We start from the raw sequence: 25,794 nt of genomic DNA, 5'->3' as shown, positions 1-25,794 counted from the left end.
CGCACCCACCAGCCAGTTTGTCTGCTGGGCTTTGGTTTCTGAAGCGCGTATCGGTGCTGCTGGGCTGTGGCAGAGAATTGAATTCTTTCCGTGTTTTCTATTCCCATAAGGAAAAGGCTTCAAAGAGTGGGTCCCCTCCCCCTCTCTGCTGGTGAAGGGCATTTAGGGAAGCTGGGGGAAAAAAACTCCAGCTCTGACAGGCATTTATTTAACAAACCACCGCCTTTCCCTACCTTAGCAGAAGATTGGTTGATTTTTTTAAAAAAGGGAATTACTGCGTTTATATCCATCTTTGTATTCAGGAGATGGTTCCCTAGCCAAGGTCATTGCTGCTGCATGCCGGTATCCCGCAGCGAGCCACCTCCTCTTCCTCAAACGAGCACCGATTTCGGTGAGGCTTCCCCAGGTAGAGGACGGGAACAGCCTTGAATCTGCCAGTGCGAGGTCCTGCGTCGCCGCCGGGTAGAGGAAGCCACAAGAACAGCCTTCCCTTTAGAAAAGCAGCAAAGGAGAGGAACCAAATTGTAATCAAACATTTCCTGTGCAGACATGCTTGGGGATCGGCTACAAGCTCCTACAGCATGAGGCACAGTGGGGCGTGCGGTGATGCGGTGTCACCATCCGTGACAGTGTGTGCGGGGCAGCTCCGGCTGCCCGTCCAGCACCCCCATGGAGCACACGCAGACCATAACCCGCCCCAGCACCCCAACAGAGCACACGCAGACCATAACCCACCCCAGCACCCTAACGGAGCACACGCAGACCATAACCCACCCCAGCACCCCAATGGAGCACACGCAGACCATAACCCGCCCCAGCACCCCAATGGAGCACACGCAGACCATAACCCGCCCCAGCACCCTAACGGAGCACACACAGACCATAACCCACCCCAGCACCCCAATGGAGCACACGCAGACCATAACCCACCCCAGCACCCCAATGGAGCACACGCAGACCATAACCCACCCCAGCACCCCAATGGAGCACACGCAGACCATAACCCACCCCAGCACCCCAATGGAGCACACGCAGACCATAACCCACCCCAGCAACCCAACACAGCACACGCAGACCATAACCCACCCCAGCAACCCAACACAGCACACGCAGACCATAACCCACCCCAGCAACCCAACACAGCACATGCAGACCATAACCCACCCCAGCATCCCAAAAGAGCACATGCAGACCATAACCATCCTGTGCTGGAGCCCTGACAAGTCGTCCCCGAGGCTCTCACGCCTCTGGCACTTGCCTGCAGCCATGACGTTTGGTCACATTCATGCACTTGCAGGGTTACCTGCCGTGCCCGTGCCATCGCATGCTGCAAACTTGCATCCAGACACTCCCATTGTCGAGGAGGCTGTGAGGTTACATCACTTACAGCTCCCTCCCCGCCAAATTTTATGAACATTAATGAATGGGGCTGGATTGCTGCTATGACGCCAGTCAGCCATGCACAGATTTATAGTCTGAGGTCAGGGGAGATGATGCTTCTGCCTCTGGCACCGCAGCAACGACAGCAATTTCATGCGTGTGCTGACAAGCCCCCAAGGCCGGTGCCGCCGCAGCCCTGTCCTCACGTGCTGGATGTTGCGCTGATGGCAGTGACGTCCCCACAGCAGGGACACGAGCTGCGCTAAACTGCAGTGTGACACAAAACTCCTCTCGGGACTGGGAGCTGACAGCGATTTCTTTGTCGTTCCCCCTGTTGTCATCTTCCCACGCTGCACGTACATTTGTTCATCGTTAGGGAGATATTGCTGATGATTAAACCCTGGGTCTGCATCACAGGGAAAGCGTTGGAAGGAGCAGCCCAGAGCTGCAGGGTTCAAACTCGGAAGAAGAGTGAGAAGTGGGGACAGTGCATTTCCCACATCTATTCGATCTGGAGAGCAAACCGCTCTCCCAGTCCCTCCCGGCTGAGGGGAAATTGCATCACTGCTGTGTGCAGATAGTTTTTCTGAAATCTGCTTGGTTTATTGTTTTCTCCCAATGGGATTTGCCAGCGTGTCCCAAATTATGTGGTTCTGAGATTTAAAAGTAACATACCTGTGTGGGGGAAAGAAGGAGTGGTTTTCACTTTGCAGTCTGGCTCTTCCCTCCCTCTTTCCTTTTCCCCACATCCCCACATGTTACGGAGCTGCTCGTGGAATAGTTTGGGAATGAAATGTCAGGGTTTGAAACTGGTGAGTCACACTTTGTTGGGGCGGGGGGGGGGGGATATGAAATCTTGCGGTGTGGCAAAGCGTCTCTGGTGAGAACAGATTCCCTGATGGTGGAGTTGAGGGGCTTTGAATAAAGGCTGCTGGGTGTGCCCGTGCTGCTGCTTTCTGCAGGAGGAGCTCAAAACCCTCAGCAAACTTTAATTTTCTTCCTTAATGTGCCCAGTGCAGCTGGATCCCAGAGCCTCTTCCAACAGAACCAGGTTGTATCTGTCTGACAACACACCTACAGTGACTCTCTAATTAAGTCTCCCCGCACCGCTGTGAGGTATGTAATTACAGCGAGACCTGACTTCAGCAACCACTCAAGGGACCAACGAAAAAAACCTCTTTACCAGAGCAGGGAGGAACAGAATTTTCCTGAATACATTTTTGGTGATATTTTAAGAGAGGTTTATTAAACAAAAAGGGTTGATTGTTCTAGTTTCTTCTCAGTATATCCCAATATTAGGATGATGCCTTTAATACACTGGGTGTTAACATAATCAGGGCTTCTTTTCTTTCCAAAAGGATACTAGGAATCTTTTGTCTCGTAACAGAGATTGTTATTAAAAAGTCTCAATTAGTGCAAATGGTGGCGATGGTCTTGCGAAATGAACTATTGTTTATCAGAAGCTGAGCAGTTGTCCCTCCCTGCCGAGGCCCTGTCCAGTGGTAAACATTTTTAATGAAAGTGCAACATTATTCAGGACTCCTGCTCTAAGGTATCATAACCACCCCCCTCTTTTCTCTTTTCTGTATTGTTGCCCTTTTTTTCCTGAACTCAGGCTGTTTCTGTGATTTGTTTTACGCTGTGGGTCTGCAAAGAGTTGAACCAGCAATGCTACGGGAGCTGTAAGTTGTGGCAGCAACGCAGAGTGAGCCAAGGAACCAGGTAAGAAAAGCGCCCTCCCATGGGTACCTGCTACACTATCAAGTTTGAACCTTCAGATATTCCAAACCAGTAACCCTAAGAGATATGAATGCCAGTGGATTGTCAGTTCTGAAGCATAATGACAGTATTTTAGTGCTTGATATTTTCTCCTTAGTCTCTGTTTCTTCTGGGAGAGCTGTCTGCCTGGCATGTTTACCTGCCCAGATCCCTGATGGGGATTCCCGTTAGCTTACAGTGCCCTGCAGATAACTCCCAAGATAATGCTGTACAAATACATCCTACCCAAAAGTAGCTTATTTCCTAGAATGAGGTTAGTGTCATTTCAAACTGAGCAACAAAAGATTAATTTACGGAGTCTACAACCCACTGAAGTACTGAATTCAGTGAGCGTTTGAAGTTTCAAAGATAGGTGATGATTTCTTTAAAACTTAGATTTTTGCCCAAATTAAAGGTTTGTGCCTCATCACCTCCAGTGGGATTTCCCAGGGTGCCTGAGACCACACATCCTCAGCCTCTTAAGCCTTGACAAAACTGATACATAATGTGTGGAAGTCTTCCTAACTTGAACAAACATTTCAGTTCATTCTGAAAGGCCCAAGATTACTACTGATTTGTTTTTTGGGGGAAAAAGGACAACTGAAATGACGTGTGAAATTCATTAGCAAAGCATTGTCAGAACACAATAGAAGAACAGACAAAAAACGGTCCAGATTCTGTGGTATTTCCTAAAGGGCTCCCTCTGGCACATGGCTATTCCCTGCCAATCCTTTTGTATTGTTTTTGATAATGAATAGAAGCTGAACAGATGATTGTTGCATTGTCCACTAAGTGATTCATTTACATTAAACAGTGCTCCAAAAGTAGGCTTCGGGTTGACTTTTTTAGTCACTTCAGTTTTTTATTTGTACAGTTTAATTACCATCTTTTAACTCTCTACGTAATTATTTCCTGCTTGGTTCAGCTAAATTAACATGGGGGGTGACTCCTCTAAGTCAGTGGTCCAGCGAGCCCTGACATAAGAAGCAGCATCTGCATTTTTGGAGATGCTTAATTTTGAATGGCCTGTAGAGAATTGGTCCCAGTTTGGGAAGGTGCTGAGGTTCTTAAGGATCTGCAGGTCCCTGGTGGCCTTGGTCCCTATCTCTGAAAGTTGGCCATGAAGCACAAACTTTGCTGCATAAACCATCACAGTTCCATTGATTTCCTCATTAATCTCTCAACGCCTGCTGCATGTCTGCACTAAGGTTTCTTTATTAACCCAGGGCTTCCATGACAATTTCATGCTTTTCTGGAGAGGTCAAAAGCTTTGTGTTTTGTTTTGTTTTGTTTTTCTGTTTTGTTTTGCAGGGTGAGACAGATGTTATGTGCTTGAGGGCATATTGGCTACTGCAGTTAGAAGAACTGCAGTGTAAGAAGCTATTTAGTCCCAAATCCACATCCAGAACTGCAGGTTCACTAATTTGGATATGCTAAGGGATGGGGGAGAGTGACACATGTTGAAGGGCTTTTAGATGGTTGAAGAACCTAAGGAAATCGAGGCTTTTGGCCTTTCCATCTCCCGGTGTCTGAGAGTTGCATGACTTTGCATTTGTTGAAGAGCTGTAGTCACATCTCAGAAGCCCTGATTTTCTAGTTATTCTCTGTTCCCCATTTGATGGACCACAGAGAGGTTCAGTGTGGGCTTTAGGTTCTGCCTGTGTGAAACAGTGGAGTCTGGGGCAAGGGAGGAAAATAGTGATGCAGAGAGGGGAAGGGAACGGTCCCAATAGTGTTGAGTTGTTCCTGGAATATGGCCTAGGTTTAAATCTCCCAGGGCAGAGCAAAGCAGCCTTTGCAGTCTTTTCTGACATATTCTCCATCTGGTTAGGAGAAATGAAATCACCAGTCCTGTGCCACGATATAAAAGAAAGGAGTTTGTTTTGAAGGGTTTATATGCCTGTACCTGCCAAGATGAGCCAAGAAAGAGCTTAAGTCTTTGCCACCAGTTTTTTATCAGCTTGTAAGGCAAATGAACAGTGAGGACAAGTACACCCCAGTAGCACTGTAGCCGTCCAGCTGTGAAAGACGTCGCACTACAGCTCTTTGCCCTTCCGCTCTGGCTACAGAACCTGGGCAGAAGCTGGTGGCTTCGGCTTCTGTGTGTGTTACGTTTCTGTTATCCTATTTCAGAAACTGCCTGCTCTGTGATTAACACAAACTATCCACCCCTTAGGATCTCCCTGAGATTTACCCTTCTTTTGGGTTCTATGGCATCTTCACAAACCCAGATGAAACTCGGCAGACACACAGATAAAACCAGCCCTTCCTCTGCATCAAACCACGAAGTGTTGCCAGGGTTTCCCCCGCTGCCTTCCACTTTAACCCTCCAGCGTTGCTCTCCTTGTATTCTCGCTCTCCCAGGAGCCCACATTGCTCTGTGTTTAGTGGCAGGCGATGAAATCAAACCGTGCATTAACAGCTCCATAATAGCTTTGCTCAGTGGAACCTGGCTTCCTTCATTAACCCAGAAAATGAGAGTTGTTTTTGTACATTTGAGAAGCTAATTATTTAAGTGCTGGGAATTAGGGCTCATCAGGTACTGGAGACTGATTTTGGTTTTGCTTCTCATGGGATGGAAGAAGATGGAAGGAAGCTGGTTTTGCACAGGTGTGCGGTGTGGTAATTCACCAGCACTTGGAGCAGGGAACAACAGTCGGCACATCCTTGTCTACTTTAAGCATTAAAGCCCCTCTCTTTCTACATCCCTTTTCTTCCAGACATCATCAGATGATTCTTCCCATTCAAATAGATTTTTGAAATCACCACTGATCAAATAACTCTATAGATTTACTTTTTTTCTACTGTAAAAAAGATATACAACACTTGTAGTTGATCTAGCCTGAATACTTTGCAATAAGACAATAATGCTTCCTTTCAGCTGGGTTTTTAGAGGGGAAAATGAGCTCACATCAGTTGTCCTACAATCAGTTATCCTTCACCTTTAAGGGGTTTAGATAGAATAGCTGCTATGTAACCCAAAATGGGACCTTCCAGTGGCCTGGGAAACAGAAGATGAATTGGGTGAAAACCCCCCTCATCTGTGGGAAACCACAGCTAAGGACAGACCTATTATTCTAAAGAAAGTTTTTACAGCAGAATGACTTCCAACAGGAGATGGCTGCTTTGACATTCTGCCCAGAAAATGACAGAGAATCTGTTGGTGCTATTGCCAATAACTATATGCTAAAGAACGGGGATTTGGTTCTGGTAGCGTCACTGGACGGATCCACTCTTCATTACAAGCAGCTTGCCAAGAACAAATGTTTCATTTTTATTGAGATAGCCAGTGTCCTGTGTTGTCTTTAGAGACTAAGGGAGGCAACTTTTCTGTGTGTTCAGTTGAAGCCAGATGTTAAAGTATTGTCTGGATGTAATTGACTTGACAAATGGCAGGAGTGACATTTTAGCTCCATTTAAGTCAGTGGCAAAATTCCTGTTGAGTTCAGCTGGGGCCAAGATTTCATCCTATGACTGCTGAAGGGAAATCTCACAAATGATCTTCAGAAAAATAAGCGCAGGCAATTCTGTTTTTCTAGTGCTCTCTTCAGTTTCTAGGCCATGAATCCTTGGAATTCTGTGCACTGCTTTGGAGAGGTCTGCAAAAGGTCACAATGAAGCTTATTGATTTAAATTAGCTATACGGGAGGCCATGGTTCCAAGGGAAAACTTCAGGAGTTGATTACAAAGTTCTAAGTCAGGTCGATCCATTGAAATCCACCTGTCTTTGTAATCCTTGGACTAACAGGCATCCTTCTGGCAGGAGCCGTGCAGCCAAATGAACCCTTGGTCATGGAATATTGTGGATTCAAGCAGCCGCTCTGTCCCCTGTACTAGGACTGAAACCTTTAATCTGGCACCTACCGGGTCCTTTTACCAGTGGATTGGGTAAAAACAAACACTTTGACCTAGAAAAGCTGGTGTAGCTGGGACTATACAACCAATTCAGTTTTGTAGCAAGGTTAGTGCTTTGTCCCTGAGATAAATGAGGAGGGACACAGTGTTCTCCCTACATACTGCGAGGTGTCTGAAGTATCTCAGATGAACTTTATTTGGAACTAAAGGCAATCAGCTTCTGGCAGAATCATGCAACAGATCCTGCCTATGATATCTCCAGAGGTTTAAGCCCTGTGGTCAGACACAACCTGATGTGCTTTAAAGGCTTTGGATTAAGTAACAGTAGTACTGCTTGAATGGAAGTTCATAATGCTTAGAGGGAAAAGGGCTTGAGCCAGGAAAAAAAATCACTTGTAATCCAAGTTTTTCTGAGAAGTCCTAACCAAATTCTTGATCTTGCTCATACAACTGATCTAAGGGAAAGGTTCATGTTTACCTGAGAACTAAACTGGACATTTTAACACATGTTGTGTGGAAAAGCATGCCCAAATGATAAAGTAAAAATTGATTCATGGCTATCCAGCCGAGTCTGGAAGCGCCACCTTGGGATGACATGGCTCAAAGATAAAGTTACTTTGCTTTTCCATGCAAAGAACTCTGCTGCTTCTTCCCAGCTGAGCTATCATGGAACGCAGATGACTCTCTAGAGGAAGAGTTTGCTGCACATTTGCAGTATGTTTTAGCTACGATCAACATTTATATTCCATTGTCATTTGGGGGTAAGCACTAATTAGCATAATCATCAATGCTTTAAAATTAAAAATTCCTCCAAGAGACACAGGAGGGATTGAAACTGTTTCCTGCCCCCCGAGGCAAACCCTTTCCCAAGCTATCTGCTGCACCAGAAGCTTTTATTCTAGAAACATTCCCAAGCTATGCCCAAGAGTAAATTAAAGCACAGCAAACTTGGAAACTCTCACGTGCGTATGTGGCAAACAGGCCCTGATTTGACAATTACTACCTGACAAAATGTTGTCACTATTTTCCACTCCTGTTTTGTTTTGGCTGCTGCTCTGTGCTGCTGTGTCACCTTTACTGTGAGGGCTGGAACAATCAAGAAGTTGTTTGGAGAGTCTGAAGTTTTTATACTTCACAGGAAAGGTTCTGGTGCCTTCCCAAGACAGAAAGTGAAGGGTTTAATGACACTGCCCTCTTCTAGAACTTGCCTCCATCTCCTCAACTCAGGAGCTGGCCTCAAAACCATCTCAAGAGCTATTCTTTTCTACACTATTTGAGGGTGGACTTTTACTCTGGTCCCAAAATGATTCATTGACAAGAACCTAAGATTGGATTTCTGGCTTAAAGAGACCCCTCTTTATAGAGAATAAGATGCCAATAAAACCTGAGGGAGAACTTTAAGTTTGAAAGGTGATGTCCATAACTTGGAAATGTCCCCTAGGAGTTGATCTCTACATGTCTGCATTCTTGCCTTTGGGAGGGGTGTCAGGCCCCATGGACATGAATGGGTGTCGTGCATGTGGGTTCCCTGCGTCTCAAAGAATGATTCTCCCATCCTCAGCAGGCCATGAAACCTCAGCGAGCAGGAAGAGTTAAATGTTGTAATTGTTCTTGAACTGGCCAGAGAGAAAAAATAGTATTTTTCTAAAGGAAATCTTTCTTTGAGAGGGAAACACTAACTAATGCAGGTGTTTCTTAAAGCAGTTGTGTTTATAAACTCACAATTCTTGTTATTTCAGCGTAAGACGAACACCACCACACCCTACACTGAGTAAACATGGGAACTGCAAGAAAGAGTGGCACAGAAATTGCCGTCAATATTTCAGAATCTACAGGGCATTGAGCATATGTATTGTCTTCTTGGTATCCTCTTTTTTTTCAGAGAGATAGACTTACATTTCATTGGCAGAAATTCTCTTTTTTCTTTTATCTCCTGTTTTGATGTGGTAGCCATGGAGAAAATCCCAAGATTAGTAACAGTAGGTTGTTGCAGAATAAGAATAACTCTCTACTTGGATTCAGACTGTAGTAACATCAAGGGTTTTGTTTAACTGGAAATACTCAGATGGCATAGAATAAATAGTGGATGCTATCAGGACATTAATCACCCATCCCGTTGAGTCCTGTCCACCTTGAACTAAATGCTGGATGACAGACACACAGAGAGAGATGTAGAGATAATATCACATTGTCACATTCTACCAGTCAATGTGCATTTACAACATATATCTTGTTTCCAAATGACCACAGGTAACATCCTGGTTTGATTCGTGGTGATGGAAACCAGATGTGGATGACCAGCTCATGTAAAGGTAACAAAGATTTTCAGAGACCAGGGTCTACTTGAAGATCGGCTTTTGAATTAAAACTAATCAGGGGTTTCCTTTGATGGCCCTTTTGTGTCTGGATGAGAAAGATACAAGAGAACTCATTTTTATTACTTTTTTAATTTTAGTGGATGATGTCAGAACATCATCATGACTTTTGCACATTTCTTTTGAGAAGATAAAAGAATTGTTTGATTAGTAAATGTAAAAGATCTATATTTTCCTGCTGTTTTTTCACTGCTGAAGATCTGGTAGATATTAAGATCAAGGTTATTAAAACCAGTTTATGACATTTTCTTAGGTGAGACACTCTTTTGAATGTCTGCTGTTGAAACATGAATGCGTCTGGTATTAAAATCAGAGTGATATTAAAGAGTATGGCTGATCATGGCATGTAAGACATTTCTTTGGTATTGTCTTTGTGATAACGTGTGAAACGTTTAGAGTACAGTTCTGTTACAACTGAAGTCAATAAGGAAAATTAACATGGACTTACTAGAAGCAGAGCAGGATCATCACCAAACCCATGACGTTTTTTAACACTGGGAGAGCCTTCTTGGTCAAAAAAAGATTTCACTTTAGCACCTAATAACTCCCACCAATACAAGCAAAGGGTTCTAGTAAGGGGCTAAAAGGAATAGGTAGAATTGCCTGATTTCTGCGAGTTGCAGCAGTTGGCCAGGGAACTGGACAGAGCCTTCTGAAAGTCTGGGAGGTAACAACTTAAACGTTATCATTTCTGAGAAAGAATGTAAATAGTATGTATTGAAAAAATTGACTGATAAAATAATGCAAGGGTTTTTAACCACTGCTTTGCTTGCGGCACAGTCCTTACACGGCTTGTGTAAGAACCTGCTCTTGCAAAGCCTCCTGCCCCTTTTCACAAATCACGGCAAAATTCCCATACTTCTGCCTCACTCCACCATGTGTAACCCTATAGCGCGAGTGGTACGAGCCAAGAACTACGTATGGATTCCAAAATGTTTTTCACCGTCTTCTCATTTCCTTGTATAGTCATTTATAGGACAAAACTGCAATAATACCAGTTCTTGGCAAGACACGGCTTCTGTTTCTTCCCTGTGGAAGCACCAGGAGAGCAGGATGGCCGCACAGAGGCACCAAATATGGTCCTGGGGACAAACCCGAGTATCGCACAGATCTGCTCCCCAGACCCCACCGACCGCCTGTTCCACCCAGACCGGCCCCCACAAAACCGCAGTCGGCTTTTTGAACCTGCCAGCGATACGGAGGGGACAGGGCCTGCCCCTCGTGTTGATTTTGTCCCGCAATTAACTGACTGAACGGACCCGCGGCCGCTGTGGCGTTACCGGAGCCACCCGCGGGCGGGAGCCCTGAGCCGTTAGCGGCCGCCAGCACAGCCGCCGGGCGCGCAGGCCGAGGCTGCCAGGCAGGGCCTCTGCCAAGCACACAGAGGAACAGGCGGGGAGGCAGCCCTGCCCCAGGAAAGTGAGCCCTGCCCCGGGGAGCGGCCCGGGCGCCGCCGCCCCTCTCCCCTCAGGAAATCACTTAGGGAGCAACGAAACAGCCGGGACCAACGGATGTGACAGCAGCACTGCCCCCACAGCGCAAGCTGCTGCTGCTGGGAGGGACCGCCCCCTCAGGAGGCCATTCCCAATCACCTCACGCCTCGGGATGTAACTGACGGCCGCTTAGACCAACAGCGTCGCAGACTAGTGACGGGGTCACGCCCCTTTTCTCCGTTGGTCGGATGACCTGTCAATCAGCCGAGACCTTCCCGCCCCTTTCCGGCGGGGGAAATGCTAGGTAGGAAGGGTGGAGGAGGGAGAAGTGAAAGGAACCAATGAGACGCTACAGAAGGACACCTCTACGGCGGAGTGACAAGCTGGGGGACCAGTTGTCGTGCTCCTTCTCCCTCCTGCTCCCTCCCTCAAGGGTGGCGGGGCAGACGGGGCGCACCTACCGCCCCTTCCCTGTTGGTCTGTCCCACTCCGGGCCTTGCAGGCTAGGTTGAGTTAGCGGCTCGGACCATTGCACACGGCGGGCGGAGGGGGGTGCGGGCGAGGAGGAGGAGGAGGAAGGAGACGACGAAGGAGGCGGGGGGGGCGGTTTAAAGAGACAAGAGCCGAGCGGGCGGCTGGCTGGGGGAGCAGGAGCGGCGGCAGGCGGAGACTCAGCCCCTTCCCCACACACGCTCGCTCACACCGCGGCCAGGGTCGCCGCGGCCAGCGCCCCCCTCCCCTTCCCCTCCGCCCGCCGATTCCACAGCGGCCTCTATGAGGTAGAAGGGAGCGGCGGCCACTCCGGGGGCGGCAGCGGCCGCTACAGCCGCCGCCTCCTCCTCCTCCTCGCCTCAGAGAGCCCCATCTTTGTGTGTGAGGGAGAGGGCGGGCGAGAGGGAGTGCGCGCTGCCCGCCCGTCGCCGCGCTTTGTTCGGAGCCGGGGGGCCGTGGCGGCGCGGAGCCCCGGCTCTATGTGCCAGCCGCTCCCCGCACCCCCACAGCAGCCCGCGGGGGCGGCGGAGGCCGCGCGGGAGGCGGCGGCGTGAGGGGCCGGAGCCCCTGAGGGCGGACCGGCGGCGGGGGGGCGGGGGGGACGCGCGGGCGGGCGCGCGGCCGCCCCGGCCCGTGCCCGCGTCCGTGCGGTTGCTGCGGAGGGGGGGAAGGGGCCGGCTCGCTGCCCGCCGGCCCGGCCCGTCTGCGGGCGGATTGATGTGGGGGGGTCTGACATGAGTCCGCCGGCGGCCGGGTGCTGCCATGTGACCGGCTTCAAGGTGGAGAACTGGAAGCAGAACCTCCGGGCGATTTACCAGTGCTTCGTGTGGAGCGGCTCGGCCGAGACCAGGAAGCGCAAGGTACCGGGGGCGGCTTCGCATCCACCCCCCTTCCCTTCCCGTGCCTTCCCCTCCCTCCCCCGACCCACCCGCCCGCCCTCTCTCCGCTGCTCGCACGCACTCACTCCGCCGCCTCGGCCTGCCCGCGGGCGCGGGGAGGGGACGGGTCCCCCGCCCTCCCTCCTTCCCTCCCTCCCTCCCCACGGGCCAGGTGGGCCCGAGCCTCCCCCGGCCCGTCCCCGCCCCGCCGGCAGCCCAGGGGCCCGGGCTCCGGCACGCGGTTGTGGGGGGAGGGAGGGAGGAGGAAGCGGTCGGTGCCTCCGGGGCGGGGGGCTCGGTACAGTGTGGCCGGTTACCGGGATGGAGGAGACATCCAGCCCCGGCGGGGCCTCCTTCCCTCCCTGCCACCTGCCCCGCCGGCGGGGCCGGCTTTCCGCAGCGGGGGCTGTTCCGCAGCGCCGCCGCCTCCTCCTCCCGGAGGTGCGGGAGGCAGCGAGGCTTTCCCGGAATACGGTGGCGGGAGGGGGGAAGGGGAGGAGAGGCCCCGGGGCAACGGGCACGTCCGGCCTGCGGCGGAGCTTTGTGCGGCCGGGGAGCCCCGCGGGGGCGCGCCCGAGCCCGGGGGCTGCGGCGGGGCCGCCCGGGGAGCGGCGGCGTGTGCCCGGGGAACGCACAATGGCTGGGAGCGGGTCCTGCGGGGGAACTGGCACTTTTTTATATATATATATATATATATTTAATACTTTTTTTTTTTTAAGTAGAAGATGATCGTTCTGATAAACCACTTGGAAAAGGGGTTCCTGCCGTAGTGGGGCGGGGGGAGCCAAGGAACTGATTCAGCCCCCAGTACGTGGAAGAGGAGAGGGGAGTTTGCTCTCAGGGTGTGTTGGGCAACAGCAGGAAAAAATCCGTGTTAAGGAGGCAAAACGCGAGGGGAACAGTGCTTATTCCCACGTAGCTTCTAAAATTACATCCCTACCCAAGTGCGTGTTTCTGGAGGGCTTCTTTCTCAACTATGCAACTAATTACTGTTTTCCCTAGAATCAACTGGTTTTTGCTTCAAAGTGACTTGGCAGATTTCTATCGGTCGTGGTGTTCAGGACTGAGGAGGGCAGCGCAACACCTACGTGTAGCAAAACTTGCGTTTTGGGACAGCACAGATTGTGTTTGTGTTGAAGCAACCCATTGAAAACTTTCTGGTCCCAGTGGCTTTGCGTTAAGCTGCTCAGCTTATTCATAACAGAACCAGGGTATGAAAGATGTACCTCAGGGGTGAGGTGCCTGAGCATTTCTCTTAGTTCAGTTTATGTTCTCAAGAGAATCCAGTTTCCTTTTTTTTTTTTTTTTAAACTTAAAAAGGAAAAAATGGAATCTGAGAAGAAACATGTTTTAAACCTATTTAGTTACTTGCTAGCTCTGTGAAATATAGCTAAACTTGTTTTCAGTATTTATAACCCCCACAAGTCAATATTGGAAGTATATTAGTCCAGATTGGTTTTATTTAGTCTTTAGCGTGTTAAAATACAAAGTGCTATTTAATACGTGGTACTTATAGCTTAAATGGGGGAAAAAATTATACATCTGCTGTGGAAGAAAAAAAGACAAGTGAGGTAGGAAGGTGTCTCGGATAGATATAAATCAAATGTTACATGAAGAATGAAAAGTTCATTAATAAAATCAACCCTTTAGCTTTTTCCTTTTTTTCCCCTAGTATGGAGCATCGTTTGTAACCTATGTGCCATTCGTATGTTGCAACACTTCAGGTTTTTTCTTCGGAAATCTAGTGGTAGTGATGTGTTCATCATTGCCTGAAAAACATCTGGAAATAAATAATACTTCATTGTAATCAATCTGTTCTCACTTCCCTTTTGCACAGGCAGGCTGATAGAACAGGCTTGTTTCAAAATTAGCATCTCATGGAAAACATCAGTTTTCCAAATACATGCTAAAAATGTTAGTTGGTGGTTTGGTTTTTTTAGTCCCTTTTTTAAGCAGGTTATCAATCTGAAAATAGTTGGACTCCTGAGTTCAGCCAACCTCAAATGGTCATATATAGAGAAACATTCTGGCTAGCTGATTTTGGGATTCAGTTCCCATAAAGATTGAAGCAAGTATGTTAATGACAGTTATGGTACTTGCCTCTCCTGCATATGGACACGAGACCTTCTTCCATGGAATTTTTCTTTACTGAAATTCTCTGTATGTATGTATGCCTTACAGTTTTATATGTAAAATTTGATAAGCAGGACTTGCTGTTTGGAGACACGTTTATAGTGTAACAACTAGAAAACAATCCTTTGTCCTTTAATATTTTATATATGCATATATTATGCATGTGTATGTATGTATTTCAGGACCACAGCTCTGGCTGCTTTAAGAGTACCTATTTATTGGTGAAGATTCTTGTTCTTAATCCTAAACAAAATTAAAGGTTTGGTAGGAGGTGATATTATTTTCGGCTGCAAAATCAAGGACAATCGCATCATTCGCTTACCACAGAAAACATTCAATGTATGTAGCTGATTGTTAATAGGAAGCGTTGGTCAATTTAGCAGTCAGTCAGATGAACATAGGTGTAAAAAATGTCTTGGCTGTCTGGTGATAGCCAGATGTAAATTTTTATGTTTCCAGAATGGTCAAATATTATCCTTACTAAGGCTGCCTTAAAAATCTTGATAGCGATGGTAACTGCAGGGGGCAGAAAGTGTCCATTCCTCGTGCTTTACTTACACTGCATTATGCTTTGGAAGACCATTTTAACGCTGCTTGCTGTTTGCTATTCATTTTTAATACAAACCTTTTACGCGATTAAGCTTTTATGAGCATCAGCTCTCGGTTCAGTATGCTTCACACCCAGAGTTTTCAGTAGAATAGCTGTAAAGCACAGTTTATAGTTAGAAAGCCATCTCCAGTACCTGTATTTGTATTCTCAATCAGAAGCGAGATGTAATTATTTATATATCCTTGTAGATACTGGGATTCTGCTGAAGGTTTTTGGAGTAAGTTTGCTTCTGAAGCATTGTCTACACCGGGATTTGAGCTGTTGTCCTGGTGCATCGTATCTCCACGGAGCAGTGAGGCAGTCGCTTGTCTGACCTCGCTGCATCTTGACCAAAGGAGCGAAGTGTAGAGGTAGCGTGTGCTGCTCCCGGCAAGGGCTTTGCGATGGGGTAGATGTGTTGCTGATGGCGAAGCCCAAGCCAAACCTGGCTGTAACGCCATCTGAAGAGTGGAATAGGAAACGGGGTAGAGGAAGAAATCTGAAGAATGACTCTAGAAGTTGGAGTAATTGTGATTAAAAGCTGGAATGAGATTTTGGGGCTTAAGCTGGATTGTGAAGTGGCACAAAATTAGGGTTGACTGTCTTGGCTTTAGGACTTTGACCTGTAACTCTTGATTTTTGATTTGTGATAGTCAGAATCTGTTTCGTAAGCTGGTGGCAAAGCTCATGTTTCCGCAGGTCACGAACTTTACCTTGAATATGTTGATGGGAAAATTAGCTCACGCTTAATTAATGCTGTGTAAGAGGTCCTTAAATTCGGCACCACTACCTCCCATTCAGGAATTATGGAACAGACAGAAGATGCTAAGTAGATGTACCGCCAGCCCTTTGTGTCAGCTTTGTCCATTTTTCTGTAGGGTTACACATCAAATGCTTTGCTTTTTAGAATTACAGGTTAAAATCTGTTTTGCGGTGCTGAGTGTAGTTTTTGGTCCCCATCAGTGAACAATTAGATATTTAGGTGCATCTTTGTATCTAGGAGTTGGTAAGTAATGGTTTCAGTGCTTGAAGGGCAGCTGAATTCACAATTAAATTCTGTCTTTACTGCACTACACACCTCAGAGGAAAAACATCTTTCTTGTTTTTAATGGTTCTTACTATCACTGCTCTGAAATTGTGCTTGCTGATAAAAGTCCTCATCATGGCCACAGTCACGATATGCAGAAGGTCCTATCTGGAATTTCAGAATGTTTGTTCTGTGCTTCTACCAATAGATCAAAGAATAATTGCCTGTCAGGGGTTGTGCGCTCTCGTTGACAGCGGGTGCGTTCTGGCATATTTCTTCCTGTTTGAGAGCTGCTGTTGTTTTTTCCATTATTCTGTCTTTACGTGGACCCTCCAGACTGATCGATGCTTTCAGATATGAAGAAACATTTTCTCTTATAGGTGATGACCTTTCCACTGGTGTCCTCCCCATGCAGTTGTGACTTCAGTCCTTCATGCCTTTTAAGGTTTGACAGTTGATTCCTAGAACTGCAATGGGTTTGGTCCATTTTCTTTCAAAGCAGAAAACACTTAATAATATCTTAGCAAATAATGCCGTGTCTTGTTTTCAGTAGCAAGTATTGGGGTTCACAGTCTAAATCAAGATGTTAAGTTCTTACATTCACCTTAGATTCACAGGGTGAACTAACGGTGGAGCTTTTCATTGCATGCCTGTTGAGTTGTACTTGCTCACTTGTTTGTCACTTAAAACCTTGCCCCATGTACCTGTCCAGGAACAGGGAAGCATTGCTTAAGCAGTTTGCTTTGTACCATAACAGATGAGCAAGAAACCTTACCAGACCATGCTGCCTTCTCACGCTTGGTGTTTTGATTGCTTAAATTAATAAGGAAATGTTAGCTTGTTTTTCTTTAACGTTTTTAGCATGTACACCAAGCTTCTGGATTACAAGTCCTGTGGAGAATTTGAAAGAGTCCAGGATTCAAGAAGTGCATCTCTTTTTCAGCTGTGTACTCCGCTTTGGCTGCCTATGTGAAGTGTCTCATTCACTCAGGAAGGATGTTCTTTGCCATGTGCTGTGGGAATTACCTTCTCCCTGAAAGCCCATAAGAAGTGTCAAAATCAGCCGCAAGCTTCTTTGTTCAGGAGGTCTCCTGTTTCATAACTGAACAGTCTTCCTTAGTGCTTGACCTCTGAGGAATAGAAAGGTCCTTAGGCTTGCTGAAGGTAATGTTCTCTTTCCTCTTGGCGTGAAGATGTGGTCTTTGGTGTGAGAAATTCAGATACGAGATTTTTAGCTCCACACACAGTAGAGCCTTGTGTGCGTGGGACAAGCTAGATTGAAAACACTCCACTGAGCTTACGTCTTTGATGTTGAAGAAGAATAGAAGGCGTTCTTCTTCTTGCTGTTTTTAATCCCTCTCTTTTGCCATGATTTTTAAAATAAATGATTAGTTTCTGGGCCAAAGGTTAGGAATTAGTCTTGTGCTGTGAACAGCAGTTCTTGAGTTGCGGGATCTGAACCATCAGGACCTACCCAGACGCTGGCTTGTATGTCTCAGGTCAACACCATCTGATTTAGGGGTTACACAGATCCCTGTCATTGAAGCTGACTATGAATAGTGGTTGTTTTGGAATCATTTCCTTCTCTATTTTTTTTTTTTTTTCAATATGGATGGAGAGACAAACGACCACAATAAATGCAGTTTTCCCCACACTTTTGTTTGTTCCCTGTTGCAGAGAAGGAAGATGGATCTGCACAATCCAATGAAGGAGAAAATAGGAATATGCTGGACAAGAAGGCTTCTTTTTTCTGTAGTCTTACCAGCAATCGAAGTTTGCGAGTAGCCAGGCGGTTGTTCGGGAGAAGTTGTAGCTTCTCTTTAAGATAGTTGACTGCAGACAACATTATTTGCTTGATGTTAAAAATGCTGAAAGCTTTCAAACTAGAATGACAGCCAGTGATGTGAAGGTGAGCGGAGTGGAATGGCTTTGTTTGATTTGTTGGACTATCTGTTGAGCTTTATTTTAAGCCATCAAAGCTTTAAACCCCAAACAAAGGTTAGCTGATATCCTCATTTTTGTTTCAGGCCTTAATCTTTAGCATTAGCATGAAACCAGAGCTGCAAATTGGTTTCAGACTTACTCTCCATCTTTCATTGGAGGATTTTCTGTCTTAGCAAATGCAGTAACAAATGGGTGGGTAAATGCTGCTCACTGATAGTGGAAGTTGCCTGTTTGTGAGTTGCTGACTCCCCTTCTCCTGATTTACTGCTACTTGAATCTGAGGGGGAAAAGAAAACAGGTTTTCCTTTGGAACATAGTCTGGGGATCCCGCTTTGCAACAAATGCTGTTGAGAATGTTAGTTTGATTCCCAGTGGTGGCTGATTTGTTTTAAGCCAGAGAAAGATTAACTCGGTTTAAAAGCTTGTATTTCTCAAATTAAACCTAGCACACATAGTTTTTCCTGTTACTGTGTGATCAACTTGGAACTATAGCTTCTTGATGTCTTTTTCCTGGTAGATGCGTGGCTTTTTTTATCAATCATAGCTTTTCCTTTGACTGATAGCTACTTGAAAACGTTGGGTTTCGGTTTTTTAATTCTTATATTCCCATGGTTCTCCAAGTATTTATAACGTGTCTGTAGCATGTGGCAGCACGTAGGGTGAAGAGGTACATATGTACTCTTGCTTATGTATCAATTATTCTGGCATCACAAGGAAGGCAATCTGAAGGTGACCTGTATGCATTTTGCTGGATTTACTAGAACTGTATTTTTTAAAAGTAATCTTTTTATTTTTTTAACCATGCCATTGTTGTCAGAGCCTTTCTAGACTTGGACAGAAAGAGCTGCCTAGAGCAGCGATCTCCAATTTCTTGTTAACCTATGGGCAGTGGAGCTAAGTGAGTGAAATACTATGATGACATTACAGTTTATTATGTTATCCTGGACTGTGTTGTCAGCAAGCGGTGCTGGGGTGTTGGGAGAGCCATATGTTATCCGAGAGGCCTGAATTGGGAACCTTTTCTTAGCAGAAGCAGTTCTGGCAGCTGATAGATCTGTTCTGACTGGGCGAAAGCTCCATCTTGGTAGTTGTATTCTTTTCCATAGTGATTTGCCAGTCCTTTATGTCCTCTCTCCTTAATTCAAGGGAAGAACTTTGCTGCATTAGCTAGTAATATAATCAATGTTGTAAAGAGTTACTCATTGCAGAATTAACCTGCATTCTGTTTGGTTCAAAACGCAGTTTATTTCCAAGTGGTGATACCACATTAATACAACTTAAATAGCAACTCCGGAAGGATCTGTGGTTGACTTTAGTGCTAGAGCAGCTTCCACCACTTTGATCACTCTCACCTAAGAATTATTTTCTCTATTTCAAAGACCTATTTGACGATCAGTAAAGTGAACTGTTACCAGACACCGTAGACTCAGAGTAACTCGAGATTCACTTTATCAGTTGGTAACTGATTAGTGGTATCTGTCTTGTTGCATTCTTTTGTGTGTGAAATACAGCAAATATTCCACTTTTTTCAGTCCTTTACTTAAGTGAATTGTTACTTAAGGGTTTTTTTAAAACTCTCAGTTCAATGTAACACTATTCTAAAATTCTTAATGTTTTTTTTTTTTTCTGTCTCTACTGCTTTTCTGAGTTGGTAAAAATAACTTTTTAACCCTTCTTCTTTCCGGTGTTTAATGGAGCTTGAAATGAGCAGGGCTCTTCTTGTCTACGTTTTGCATAGTATCGCTGGTGATGTCAGCATCTCCCTGGGAAATATTTCTGTGAAGGTCTACAGTGTACTGAGTTTGTCATTGGATAAAAACAATTGGGTGTTAGACAAGATGAAACTCAAAAGGTAGTGGACATAGTAACAAAAGTTGTTTTGACCACACTTAAAAAATGTAGTGTCTTTTTAGCATAAATATTTGAGCTAGTGCAGTTATGTCCTGTAACAAATGTCTTAAATATCCTCATAATTAAAGTAGGAGCAAGAAGTATCTCACTAAATGTGACGTTGCCTTAGTCGTAAGTCTGCAAAGAGAACTGAAGTTTAACTTGGGTCTTACGTGCAGTGTGGTGCTTGGTTTGCACACACAGTCAAGCTCTTCTGCATGTACATGTAAGATGTAAAAATAGGATTATTCATAAATTTAATGAGTTGCACCTATGTAGAATTAATTTTAGAGATGAATAATCTACATTGGAGTTTAGAGATTTTTAGAATATCTCTTCTTTTTCATTAGTGTATTAATCTGGAGTTCTGTGTTTTAACTCTTGCCCTCATATACTAAACCAAGTTGTTTTCATCCATATATATATATGTTAATCCCCAATTTGGAAAGTAGTAGTAGTAAAAATTACCAAATTAGTAATAACTTTGTTTTTGTTTAAACACATGAAAGACCCTGTAGTGCTTGATCATAGTCCAGTGCTGGGGATGATGGAGCATCAAACACCGATGTGACACCGAGTTCCATTTGCGGTGATTGCCTCGCCTGTCACTCAGAAGTTCATGCATCCCAGTAACCTTTTTTAAATAGGATTTGACTTTGGATTCATCTTACTGAATTGACTGCCAGGGCTTTTGTATGTATGTTTTGCTTCTGTTTTTAAAGGGCTTTTGTTTTGCATTAAGTACAGACTTGAATTCTATTACTCCAGTGTGTGTTAGCATAAGGAGAGAAATCAGCAGTGACCTCTATTTTTGCTGTGTCCTCCACCTTAATTTATCTGTGTATTTTGGGGGGTTTTTTGTTTGTTTTTAAAGATTAATCTTCCTCTCCTTGTGTCTTTGAACCACCTAATGCTATTTCACAGAGTTTGTCTAATTATAATTTGGGCTTCTGTTCTGTGCATCCAGGCTTGTTATTGCATGCAAGTCAGATTTTAAGGGACATTCTTTAGAACATACTTGGTAAATAAATGTAAGATTTATTGCACAGCAGATGTGTGAAGGCTTCACAAGTGAAGACAGCTGAGAGGGCTGACTGATTGCAGTACCTCATTTGTGTCAGGTGAGGTTTGTGATCTTGTGCTCCCCAGTGACAAAGGCAAAATTCATCTTAAGGTTTTATATTTTTCTTTGCTGTGCTTTGCTATCTTCATATTACTGCCCAGCTTTTTTAAACTGGATCACTGTCCTGCTTGGCAGCTGGTAACCAGGGTGAAAAGCTCAGATAATCTTGTTTTCTGTACATTGTGGACTTTTTTCATGATCTCTTAGCAAGCGTCCACCTCCAAAAGCTAATTATGGGATGTGTTTATCTGAATCGTATCATTTGTCACTATACTTTGAGTTTTTGGTTGTGGGATGATCTTAACAGTGATGTGGAGAACAGAATGAGGAAGGCCTGTTCACTGGCAAAATTGATCTTACACTTCATCCAGCATAATTTTACTTATTACTACACTAGATATGTTTCTTCTGTCACACAGTAATTCTTCTTACAGCCTTTTTGATGCGCAAGTTCAAGAGTTGACCCAATATTTTCTGCATCTCTTAATAATTATTTTGCATTGATTCAGTTATCAGAATTGATGCAGGCTTGGGCACGTAGAAGAGTTACTGTCAAACATTTGTTTGTTAATTGAAGGGATTCCAATCCCAAAGCACGATGGGATGGTACCAAAGTTCAGAATTATGTAGAATGTGTCACTGTGTGTCTGTGAAATGGTGCTGAGTTTAAGAATGAAAAAATACACATGGAACATTGGATAAATTGGACAAAAGATTTATTTAGCATCATAAAACATCTATGTGGTTAAGTATTTTGCAAAAAGTGAACTTGAGGGGAGAGATCCTGATATGAGGGACATCTTGTAACTGGAATGGAAGTTTTTCGGGTCCTTTTTGAAAGATTTCAGGCAGTGGGAGGTGGAGGGGGTTTGTCTGTCTTAGGCTGCATGCTGCAAAAAAGTCAGTAGGAAAACAGAACTCCAGCACTAACTTGAAGAATTATTTTATTATGGAAGTTCTTTATAAAGCAAGCAATTCAATTCTGTATGCATGTTGTACCTGTAGGTTGAAGCTGTTTTACAGGGAAGTTGTTTTAAGCAGTGGAAAAAGAATACAAGAAAATGACAGGTATGGGAGAGGACCTGAGTTTGAGTAGCAACTGCTGCCGTCCGCTGGACTTTACCACTAACTGACAGTATTCGAATGTTTTCTATGTACTAACAGTTTCTTGTGTAAAGTGTGGCTACTCTGAACTTAATTGGAAAGGTTCCATGAAGGCAGACCTCTGGTACTGCTCCTGTTGTGTGATTGTACCGGCTGTTTTAAGTATTGCATCTTTTCACAGATGTGCCAGGGTGTGCTGAGCCTGATACATGAGGCTTGTCTTGTTTGCAGTTGTTAGAACTTATTCCTGTATGCAAATAATTTGCTTCTACTCCAGTTTTCTTGTGAAAAATAAATGAACCAGGGAGTGTAGAATGCCTGTAATCTGCGATCAGCCGTTACAGAAAATCTACTTTTCATGTTACATTTGATTTAATGAAATGAGTGGTGTTTTTCTAGGTAATCAAGTTACGAGCCACTTGTTTCCCTCTTTAAACAGGCCCGTCTCTAAGATTTCTCTCTTTTACAATCAAACCCTATGAAGGTGTTTGAACTTTTTGTTGTTGATGGTTTAAGGCATCTGGTTGTGGGGCTTGTGCCTAGATGGTGCTCATGCTGCGTATGGCTGATGACGGGCTAATGGAATTGTAAATTAGCTCTTTCTGGTGGGGTTGTCCTCTGACCCAAGGCTGTTGGGAGCCGTGCCAGCTGGCAGCAGCCCGGCGGGACTGGGGAGAGCAGAGCAGCAGAGCTCCAGTAAAACCCCACTGGGCTTCCCAGTGCTGAGGAGAGGGGGTGGCAGAGCCTGGGCAAGTGGCTGTGCTGCTGTTCGGTTCCTCTTGCACCGGTGCAGCCATGGAAAGGACTGGCGGGTCTGTGGGTCTTTTTTTTTTAAGTAATATGTTTTGTGTGGTAGCATCTCCTTTCTTAGTTTTATGCTTCCGTACCATGTCTGTGAAATGTTAAATACCATAGCTTGTAAAGATAAACAAATCTATCAGAATATTGACCAAGTGTGGCATTTCCTGGTGGGTTAACCTGGTTTCATTGTTGTTTGTTTGGTTTTGGTTTTAATTATTTTTTTACCCAACTACTGAAAAGTGCTGTTACCTATAAGATATCCAGACAAGAAAAGCTCATAATGCTGATAGTTTTTTTTCTTAACACCCGCAAACCCTTCATTTTACTGCCTGAGAAGGACGAATTTAAACATGCTTATAATGAAAGAGATCGGGAAGTTTTAGTTCTTTCATTTGTTGAGCTGACTTTGTAGTTTTTACTGAAACAAATTTATTTCTTAGAATACCAGTGAAATCTGTTGTTGGTTTTACGGCAGCGTATTCAGGTAGGGCTGGTCCACCTCAGCTTTGGATTCAAGAACAGGCTCAGTCAGAGTAACCTTCCAGCAGCAGAATAGACTGATCTGCAGAAGCTGTACCTTACAAAACTCATGTATTTGAAACTTTCTATCCTGTGGAGATGAGGACAGCAAACAGGTGAAACTCCTTGAAATTACCTCAGACAGCATTCTGGAGGAGCTGAGATACCCTGATTTACCCAGTGTTTCATCCCATTCTTGCTACAGAAAACTTGGTTCTCCTTGCCCCATTAACACAGCTAATGCTTCTAATCCAGCATCCCAAAATAGCTGTCAAGCCTGGATTTTACTCCGATGGCGTTTGCTGCACGGATAGGTGAAATAACCCAATGTGCTGAAACACAAGTAAGGTGCATGAGCCTATTTTGGTGAGATATTTCAAGTATCTGATTTAAATAAGCTGATAAACTCAACATGATAGTATGTAAAAAGGCCATTCTCAGGAGAACAACTTTCTTTGAGACAAAAAAATTCCCCTATCAGCCTTTGGAGCTGTTTGGATGCTGGTGGGAATACATGGGCAGGGACAGATGCACCCTGTAGCATCCTTGCTCCAGGGATTGTGTTGCAGGAGTGAACTAGAAGGAAAATGGACCACAGAAAGTGGTGGCTCTTGTCTCCCCCACCAGTTAGTGTCTCATTCTGCTCTTGAAGACAGAATGCTGCTATTTTTGTGATCCAGAAGGCCATTATATAGTTTACTTCTGTTTGCTAGACAACATTTTCATTGCCTTCTTACTTATAGAGAAGCTTCTAATTTCAGGGAATTGGAGCCAATTTCCTAGCAGGATTGGAAATGAATTGTAATAATATCCTTAAAAAATTCTCAACACGTATTCTTCTTTTAATTCTCTCTCATGCTGTCATGTTTGAGAGTTTGGAGGCATGTTATATCTATTTCAAACACACAGCTGTTAAGTAAAGCTTTTAAAGGAAATAGTTTCCTTTTGTTGTGCAGAAAGCTGCATCGTGTGTAAAATCATGCTGATTATGATGCCCACTAGACTTTTCCTGAAACTTGTAGTGTACTTTTATATCCAGCTACTACTAACAATGAATTAGGTTTCTTTTTCTTTTGAGATGAAATCCTTTTGTCCTGGTTTTCTTCAGTGCTGAATCCTTCAACCTCACCTGTTCCTACACTTGCAGTCACACTGCCTAACTTGTTAAAGTATTCCCTTCAAGTTAAGATCTTGTAAGTAAAACACATAATCTGTGAAATCTATTTTATCAGTATTAATATTATATGTTTCTTCTGGTTCATGAAGCAACATAAAGTTGCATTAGAGGTGAGGCTGGTGATTGGTGGAACGTCCTAACTGGCTTTACAGAAAAACTCACAGCAAACCAGATCAAAGAGCAAAAGTCGTGCTGTGCAGTCATATTGATTCTGCAAAGCAGAAGAAAGTCTGAATATGGTGAGTGTTCAAGTGGGAAGGAGATTCCACAATGTTTTCTTTGTCTTCAGGTTTCTTCTCTTTGTGGTCGTTTAGCTGGAGAAGTGGGGTGGGTGACCATGAATCTGCCAAACGACTCCTTAGCAGAGTTGGTTTTGATGTAATGTCATCTCTGACCTTCCAGTGATACCGAAGCTGCTTTTCAATTTCCACTTCAGTGCTGGGTGATGGTGTTGGAAAACACCAAAGGTTTGAAAAACTCTGGAACTCTGCATGAGTCACGTCCTAAGTTGGACTTGGTGGTTGTGGGGATTTTTTATCTACAATTTGTCCATAGCTTTGGAGTAGCTTAATACAAACCAACCTGACATGAAATAAGGAGGAGAAATGTGGTGGGCTGTTCTCTAATATGTTTCTGTTCTGTAACTGTTCTTTGGGGCACGTCCTCCATCAGAGCAGCACCTTGTTTTCAGTGGCTATTTTTTTTGTTCTTTCTGCCATACCTTGAGTTTCACTTGGTGATCCCACTTCTTTAGCTGCACATTGCCTTTTTTCCCTAGAAACTCTGTTTGTTTACAGCTTAGGCTAATGTCTGCATTTCTGTGCTCTTAAATTCCTTACCGTGAGTCCACCCTTTCGGGTCCGATCGGATCTCGGCTCCCGATGCGCTATCTGAGCAGACTGCTCCTCATGCCAAGGTTGCAAGTGTTAATCTTGCTGCAGACCGGGGTGATAATTCATTGCTGTCACATCAACACATGCTTAAAGTTGCTCCTTGCCAGATTTGTTGGCTATATGCTACACTAGAGAAAATTATTTCAGTGTCTCACTGCACAGCCAGATGCTGTAGAACTAGTGCAGGCAGCGTCCCCTCCCCCTTCTTTATGACTGTTCTGACTTCAGGAAGGAAAAACTATTATATAGTGAAACACATTCCTGGGGAGCTCTGGTAAAGAGGTAGATGAACTTGTGATCACGGTTAATATTTCTGATTTTGCCTCTTAGGGAAGTTCTATTTTGTGTTCAGGTTAAAAAGGAAGGAAGGTTTTTAAGGTAGGGTGAGGGTAATTAAAAAGGAATTAAACAGTGCTGCTTTAG

The 25,794-nt window shown here is 44.8% G+C and overlaps 1 protein-coding gene across 3 annotated transcripts in view; it reads left to right on the top strand.

Moving 5' to 3' along the window:
- The first annotated feature begins 11,957 nt into the window (after positions 1–11,957).
- USP22 (ubiquitin specific peptidase 22) overlaps positions 11,958–25,794 on the top strand; it is a 92,145-nt gene continuing 78,308 nt past the window's right edge. For 2 of the 3 annotated variants that reach the window (XM_065850457.2, XM_071815336.1), the window contains exon 1: positions 11,958–12,153. In XM_065850457.2, coding sequence (XP_065706529.1) covers positions 12,028–12,153 — 126 coding nt within the window. In that variant the 5' untranslated portion in view covers positions 11,958–12,027. The remainder of the gene's footprint in view (positions 12,154–25,794) is intronic. The other variant, XM_065850456.2, reaches the window with a different exon arrangement.

The sequence above is a fragment of the Patagioenas fasciata genome, chromosome 15 (genome assembly GCF_037038585.1).
Source record: "Patagioenas fasciata isolate bPatFas1 chromosome 15, bPatFas1.hap1, whole genome shotgun sequence".
In the NCBI taxonomy this organism is placed as follows: Eukaryota; Metazoa; Chordata; class Aves; order Columbiformes; family Columbidae; genus Patagioenas; species Patagioenas fasciata.
Note: the sequence above shows the minus strand (reverse complement) of the source record. Positions and strands in the feature narration are given on the sequence as shown.